Here is an 8,251-nt window from a genome sequence, read left to right on the forward strand (position 1 = left end):
TAAGCAACACTTTGAAGTGACATTGTTTTCTTTTCAAATCATTTCACAGGACATACGTACTTTCTGAGCTTTGTGCAGAGGCTCATTGTAGCACAAAACCAGCATATATGGAGGCAGAAATAGTACCCAAATCTACTCATGCCAAAGAGCTAAGGTGCTTAAGTTTGATAAAGCTTCACATGGAAGAAAAGATCATATCAACTTATGGAATCAGATATCCATAATGCAGAAATCTACCGAAACTAATGAATTCAATTACCAATCTTTGTTTTCCAAATTTGCCTACCCACCGGCCATCTTCTGCTTTCAGAACAAATTAGAAGATTTCTGGGGGTTGTTGCTATGTTCTTCCTGGTACTGATTTCAGCTCTTGCAGTGGAAATGGGACATGGTGGTAGTGTGGGTGATTGATGGCAAAGAATGGTGGTGGATGGATAGTTGTATTTGGAAGATGAAGTTGACCAACAGCAGCTGATGGATAACTGGTAGTTGTTGAAGGGAATCCTGATGATGCTGCAGCAGAGAAGAGTGGCACTTGAGTCGCCCCACCAAAAGGACCGCAGGTTTGACTTGGCCAACATGGCGAGGACTCAACTTCCATCCTTTTCTCCATTGCTTTTTCCTGCAAACAACAAGAATGCAGAAATTCATGAAATAGGAAAGGTACCAATGTGGCTCTTATTATCACTTAGCAGGAAGTTGATACTGGTATAATTAGAATGAACGGGGGGGAATTACCTTATAGATGGAAAAGAAACTGGAATTTGCACCACTCCAGAGAAGAGGGTGCTCAGATGCCTTCGCAGGTCCATGAGGAACTTGAATCCTCACTGTTTCTGAAGCAGTGTTCTCAATCTGCAAAAGAGTAATAAAGGTTTGCCAAGCTAATCAAGAGACCTAGCCCCACAAAATCAAAGAAATTGCTCGAAATATATAAACACAGATTTTCAATTGGACTAACTGGGGAATTTAACAAATTCGTGTCAGCATTACCCTTGGTCTCCTATCAAAAGGCATCTCATCCCAGCCACACTGCAAATGAAAACTGCTTGCATCAGTGTTGTTCTCGTTCCCCGCATTAGAAAATGAAGGAGCCATTCCCAACTGAAGATCAAGATTTTGATTGCAGTCTGTTTCAAATGAGACAAGTATATATGTCATATTTATAGAAAGGGTCAACGCAACACAAGCATTCCAGGAAAAAAAAAAATTACAGCAGGCAAGAATACATTGTCCAGGAAAACATAAAAAACAACCATTATCAGCCTCAGGGATAATTTCCTCTTCATATGTGCTCAGCTCAAAGTTGGTGACAGCATCCCTTCCATTGCATTTGATGGCAGCCTTGTCATATGCCCTAATTTCCAGATAACAAAAACATATCAAGTAAAATGGAAAAAGGGTCAAAGATATAGAGAACCAATACAATAGAGATCCCATATATTATCATTAAGACCTTGCAGCCTCCACCTCGCTATCGAATAGCCCAAGATATATATACCTGCAAGGAAGCAATCAAAACTACCCAATAAGAATCAAGTTCCCAGTGGTTCCCACAAAACCTATTCAATCAGCACTATCAGATTCTCCCTTCATTTTTATAGTGGGGAATGGTGATTTAAGATGGATTTATACACAATAGGAACACAATCAATTCCAAATTCCACACTCAGGTATGTAAAATTCAGCTGTAGGTGTAGAACTTAGCAAAAGTGTCCTCACTTCTTGCCCAGAAACTGCCCCATACGAGCTTCCCATCTCCCACATTTGTGTAGCGTCACTCCCCTGTACTTGGAGCTTCCCCTGGAAAACCCGGTGCTCTGGCGGCGTAGGATATGCACAAATTCTTCCTTGGAAAAATTACTCATCTGCAGAGACAAGAAGTGCTATTACTAACAAAAAAATGGAAAATATAGTCACTAAAATCAACTCCACAAAAGTCCACACCCACATGCTTAATATCTTCATCATATTCGCTGATATTAAAATTGATATCAGCATCCAATCCACGAAACTTGATTGCAGCCCGATCATATGCCCTAAGATCAACAAATTGCCATAAAACTCCTTCAAGACTATCCCCAAAATAGTTCACATCAAGCAATGGAACTACCATTACAAGCTGAATTTACAAGCACAGTTATGTATACCTAGCCGCAGCATGAGCAGTGTCAAATCCTCCTACAAAAAGAAAAAATATTCCGACAAATAAACAATGTTGGCATCCGATTTCTTTATAACTAAACCAATAACCAAATCTCAAACAAAGAAAGTAACTAGTACGAGACAAACTTACCCAGATACACTTGCTTCCCGCAATCCCTGCACAAAAATACGCAAACAATGAACTCAAAACCACGCAAAATATATCACCAAAGTGATCAAAACTCTGGTAACATAACAATCAACCAGATTCTTATAATAACGATAACAATCATAAAACTACGGGCTGTGAATCACTGACCAAATATGCGATTCCCATCTTCCAGTTCTTCGGTAAAACGTAACGCCGCGATACTGCGAGCTCCGAGACCTCGGTCCCCGGCGACTCTTCTTCACCTGCGGCCTATGTTGTTGCTCCCCCGCTGCTGCTGGGCCGCCATCCTGTTCTCCGCCCCCATTCCGCCATAACTCGAAGTGAAACCCATCCACTCCTGCCGCGAAGACTTACCGAGCCCGAGCCTGGACCTGGATACGTCGGCCTCTCCCTCCCCTGCTCTGCTCACTGGAAATAACTGGATGGTCCGGTCGCATTTATCGAGCTCTTCTCCGGGGCTGATCGATCTGTTATCCTTGAGAATGCCAAAGCTGTAAGCGAAAGCCGCATCGTAGTAGTTGGAGGTAGAGTCCTCGTCGCCAGCACTAACAACGGAGGAATTGAAGCTACCGGAGCTCTCCTTTGGGCTTCCGGAGAGGCGTAGAATCTTCTCCCTCACCATTTCCACGGAATCGGAGGCAGAATCCGCGGAACGTACGCTGAGATTAAGATCCAGCATTTTCTCCCAAAAAAAGTTTTAACTCCACAAAATTCCGACCTTAGAAGTAGAATAAAAGTGAACAAATCAAGCTCGTGACAGAAACACAAACACAGAGAGAGAGAGAGAGAGAGAGAGAGAGAGAGAGCGAGTCTATGGTTTTATACTTTGGATTAAGGGAAGAGTGGCCGGTGAGTCGGAATCATAGCCGGCTGTGTGATTTTTCCCGCAGATACAAGAATTTGTTAGCCACAGAGAGAGAGAGAGAGAGAGAGAGAGGGAGGGAGGGGCAGGGGTTTTGTACAGTTGGTTGGTGGGGGAGTTCACAATGCCTTTTGTTTTCTTTGGCGCGTGCTTTTTACGGTACTCGCTCTCTTACCACTATTTTTGGTAGTTATTATTATATTATATATATATATTTTTTTTATTACTCAAGAATTTGCATTTTCACTCTATATCACATTTTCATTTTATATTCAAAAGAATTATATTCATAAATGTTTTCAAGATCAGTCCAAACAGAAAACGCAAAGAATTCTTTTTTTTTTTTTTTTAATTTTGTATATTTTAGTTTTTTAGAATTATAATTTTATTGAAATTTTGGTATTAATATTTTGTTTTTATTTTTATTTTTAGCATCTTTTAAGTTTTATTTTGTTTTATGACACCTGACATGTCATGCAACATGCAACATCAACATAGTTTATAGTTTAACTTCTAATAGAATGACTAACCAAAGTCATGATTAATGAGATTGAAAGTTTTATGAATAGTTGAGAAATAGTTTTTGAATAGTAGTAAAATTGTTTAATTTAAAATATTTTACTGGATTTTAGGAAATGATGGAAAAATAAATTGAATAAAAATATTATAAAATTAAAAACTTACTTGAATATTATTTTTATTTTAAAACTTGAAACAATTATATTGTTTTTTTTTTTTTAGTTTTGTTTGGAAGTTTAGGAAAGTCTTAATAATTAAATGAAAAATTAAAGATTTAAAATTGAAAAGTATTTTATATTTGAATTATATTTGTGAAGTAAATTATAAGAAGTTTTGAGATAATCTAAATGTCCTAAGAAGCCCTAAATCAATTTTAAAAGCACATATTGTAAAATATTTAATTAAAATGCAAAAAGAAGAATTTGACTTTAAGCCAAACTACAAAAACCAAGTTACCCAATTTAATAAATAAAAAATCTATCATAGGAGTAAAAGTTGACGCATTAACGGTACATGTATGTAAAAAACTATACGCGCCAAACAACAAAAAGTTTTTCCTAATGTTACATATATTTACACATTTATTTATAATTTTATTAACAATATTTATTTTGTTAGTTTTATTTTAAAATTTAAAATTTATTATTTTTAATATATTAATAACTGACATGAATAAGTAAGTTTTTTATAATTTTTTTAAGTACATTTAATATTTTCCTTTTAAGAAAAAGTAGTTCTACTTATTATTCATATATCACACGTCATACTTGATTTTTTATTCTTTGTTTTGTTTTTCTAGTAAGGAAAAAAAAATTAAACAATTATATGTGATATACGGCGTAGAGATGATGATTAAAATTTTTATTCAAGAAAACATTCTCATGTGCAAACAAAACTTTAGAAAAATATTTATTTTCTTCTAAAACTAATTTGCTGATGTGATTAGTCCACGTGTTACACTCACCTTGATGTGGTTTCCTTTCCTCTGTATTGATCTCTTTTCGAAAACATAAGTTAATTCCTATTTTTCAATTAGGCATGATGACTAGATGAGAAGTCTATTAAATATGTTACACAAAATAATCATTTTTTTTTTTTTTTGAAATCCTCATTTGGATTTAATAAAAATAATAATTTATTTATTAGTGGACGGTGAAGTGGGCAGCTTTGACTTTCTCCGTAGTGGATAAGGCCTAGGTTCTTGGATTTTTTTTAATTAATATATATATGTGGCGGCTATAAAAATAACGATAGGAGATAGAGATACGATGAAAATAATGGGTTTGGATTTTATATATTTTTTTCTCAAGTAATTGTTTTATATATTAACAATAACAAGGAAGAGGACGATGGATCCAATCAAAAATCTCTTAATAGTTGCTATAATATAAAAAAAAAAAAAAAAAAAAAAAGAAAAGAAAAGAGAATTGAAGTCAATTAAAATGATCCCATTCTAGATTTTCTTGTGAGATCAATAATCAAGAAAATGATCATCATAAGAACACTAGGGTTTTATAAATTCAATAATATTTAATAAATTGATGAATATTTATTCGGAATTTATTTAGTAGGGTTGGAGCAACTGTCCCGTAAATACACATGGCTTGATATTTTATCTCTCAATTATTTATTTGCTAGAATTAGATGGTCTAAACTAAAAAGAATAACAATAATCTGTATGTTTTTAGATTTTTTTTAAAAATTATATATATATATATATGTTACATTTAGAGGGGCTATTTACATAGTCTATTTCCTTTTGGATGATACACTTGCATCACAAACGATCTCTTTTAAATAGTTCTCTCTAGTCCCGGCATCTAGGTTGTGAAATTTATGAGTGTTGCTCTGGTATTACTATATAGCACACTCCACTATCGATGTGAAGATCGTGGACGAACAACTATGCTGGAAAATCAGTAGAACTACTGCATTAGATTTATAATTTACTAACGAGGTAATATCGATTTTCGTTACTTATTCTGATCTAGTATCTCTAACAATGTGAAATGATTAAAATTCTAACACTTTAACAATTATTTTATAACTTTAAACAAAATTGAGGGTTTTCTAAAATTAAACTTCATTTTTAATGAAATGACATGATCATATTTGTTGATTATAAAATAACTCATTAATATAATTTTATGAAAAATTTTATATACCACACTACCATTTCACTTTTATCTTACTATGTAAAACGTGTCACATTTATCACTATTGGGTGATATTTTATTAGATGATTCTTTATCATCTAATGATAACAAATGTATCATGTCTTATATAATAAGATGTGAGTGTGATGTATATAACATTACTCTAATTTTATATAAATATCTTTCGGATATGGAAAAAAAATGAGTCATCTACTCAAACTTCAAATAAAAAATGATTTTTTTGTAATTAAGAAGAGTAGGATAAGAAAATAGATGGATCCGAAAATAAGGAATAAAAAAAAGGGTTGAGAGGCTAGCATTTTTGGTAAGGGTGGCATTACAGCTACTCTTGGAGCTCCTGCTTAGTGTATTTTAATTTTTTTTTATATGTATTTTTTAATACTTTTAAATATTAAAAAATAATGATATATACACAATATTTTTCATAATAATTTTCACAACATATGATGTAAAATAGAAGTATTTTTGTAGAGTAATGTTATTTTTATAAAATATTTTATAATACTATCCTTCATTTTAAATATAATTATGAAATATATTGTGAGAAATATTATATGTTAATTATTTTTTTTTCCATAATTATATAATAAAATATAAATAAATTTCGGGGAAATGCTGTACGGGTGTGTTCTGGCCAAATAGCATCCGTACACGTCGTCAACTACCAAAAGACAAACAAGACAAAATGCCAGCTGTATAAATGATTAAAAATCAAAACAAGAAGGGAAGCACGAAATTCAACTGTACGCGACTGTACTACCATGCGGACTTTAGGAACGTATGCTTTTTCGACGCCGTATGTTATAAATTTATAAAATAATTATATTTATTGTTATTCGATAGATAATAAATCTATCTGTTAATTTAATTTAAATAATTAGTGGAGGGCCTATTTTAGTTGAGGGCCCATTTTGTGTTAGAAGCTTAATATGAAAGAAGTCCAGTATAAAAGACTCTTTGTTAACAGAAGGGAATTGGAGAGTCTAAGGCCCAGCAAAGTCACACACACACGACACGTCACCTTTCACGGGAAGATAGAGATTTCATGCAGATACGTGATCAGTTCGATTACTGGGTAATGATCCACACTGATAAACTCTACACTAAATAGGCATCACGTTGGAATCTATATATACCAGGTAACCTTTGATAGTAAGGGATCGATCTCTCTTTTGAATTCTGAATTATTTGTTACACTTACTAACTTAAGCGTCAGAGTTTTCCCAGGCGTATCACGCCAAAACTTCTTGTCATCACGCAAATGAACGGTTGCAGACTGGAAGTGAGACACGTCTTTTACAGTGGCGATGTCTGTGGGATTCATTTCTCTTTACATGGTTCTCACATGCCAACTGTAACCCGTTCCTTAGCAAGTCGAGCGATGGATACGTTGCCAACATCGGTACTAGCAATAGCCAAAGAAAGACTGAAGCAGGTGTTGGAAGCCATGGAGATCTCTTGAAGAAGGAGAATGACGATTTGCGATGAAAGAATGTTGAATCTAGCAAAACCACCATACCCGCTCATAGTGAGCAAGGTGATGGGGAGGTACCGTGTAATATAGAGTCAAACTTAGGACGAACAGAGAAGAAAAAAATGCTTGACGAATTGAAAGAACTGGCAGGAAAGTATGAGGAGATGGCGAAGAGGATGTGGGGATTTTCCTCGGTGGAATGCTTGCTAAACCAAACAGATCTGCCATATAGAGAATGAATCATGGTCGTGTCCCTCCCGCCAAAGTTCAAGGTACCCCAGGTATACATGTATGATGGGTCCAAAGATCCAATGGACCATCTGAAGAACTTCAAGGCCCACATCACTCTCCACGGGTTTCTAGGTGAGATTGCATGTCGGGCTTTCCTTTTGACCCTAAGGGGAACAACAAGAGGATGGTTTGGGACCCTCAGGCCAAGGTCAATGATAGTTTCGAAGAATTGGCTAAACAATTCCTAACCTAGTTTATGCCCAGCAGGAGGTGCCGACACCTAGCCGCTACCTGCTAACGGTCAAGCAGAAAGAAGATGAAGACCTGAAGACCTATCTTACCCGCTTCAATAAAGAACGTTTGACAACAGACGACAAGGACGAAATGATCACCCTAACGGCCCTCCTAGGTGGGATATGGCCACGGAGTCCCTTTATGGCAGAACTGGCCAGAAAGACTCCTTCCACCCTCAGGGAGTTCATAGATAGAGCAGATGATTTCGTTAATGTTGAAGATATTTTGTAGGCCTTGGTGGATCCTTGTAAGGCGGACAACAAGGCCGAACGGAGGAGTGGGCAAGTTGACAGAAAAACTGGTGCAAGTCAGTAGGAGAAGAAGCGAGAAAAGCGGCCAAACTACGATCCTAAGCTGATACATAAAAATTTGAACGT

General features: G+C 35.4%; 1 protein-coding gene across 1 annotated transcript; it reads right to left on the reverse strand.

The window, feature by feature from the left end:
- On the reverse strand, positions 1–2,996 carry LOC121265871 (APETALA2-like protein 3). The gene is made up of 11 exons (XM_041169540.1): positions 2,727–2,996; positions 2,465–2,667; positions 2,297–2,322; positions 2,151–2,181; positions 1,952–2,039; positions 1,723–1,868; positions 1,457–1,501; positions 1,257–1,357; positions 994–1,130; positions 739–855; positions 1–622 (listed from the first exon to the last, which is right to left on the reverse strand). The coding sequence occupies exons 1-11, from the start codon at positions 2,994–2,996 to the stop codon at positions 341–343; spliced, it is 1,446 nt and encodes a 481-aa protein (XP_041025474.1). The 3' UTR covers positions 1–340.
- Positions 2,997–8,251: the final 5,255 nt, after the last annotated feature.

The sequence above is a fragment of the Juglans microcarpa x Juglans regia genome, chromosome 5D (assembly GCF_004785595.1).
Source record: "Juglans microcarpa x Juglans regia isolate MS1-56 chromosome 5D, Jm3101_v1.0, whole genome shotgun sequence".
Classification (NCBI taxonomy): domain Eukaryota; kingdom Viridiplantae; phylum Streptophyta; class Magnoliopsida; order Fagales; family Juglandaceae; genus Juglans; species Juglans microcarpa x Juglans regia.

Bases quoted from the DNA above. Each gene is read 5' to 3' on its own strand.
- LOC121265871 (XM_041169540.1), bottom strand. From the start codon at position 2,996: ATGCTGGATCTTAATCTCAGCGTACGTTCCGCGGATTCTGCCTCCGAT. The intron at 2,323-2,464 runs GTCAGTGATTCA...ATTTTTGTGCAG, and splicing joins AGATGGGAATCGCATATTTG to GGATTGCGGGAAGCAAGTGT. The intron at 2,040-2,150 runs GTATACATAACT...TGTTGATCTTAG, and splicing joins ACTGCTCATGCTGCGGCTAG to GGCATATGATCGGGCTGCAA.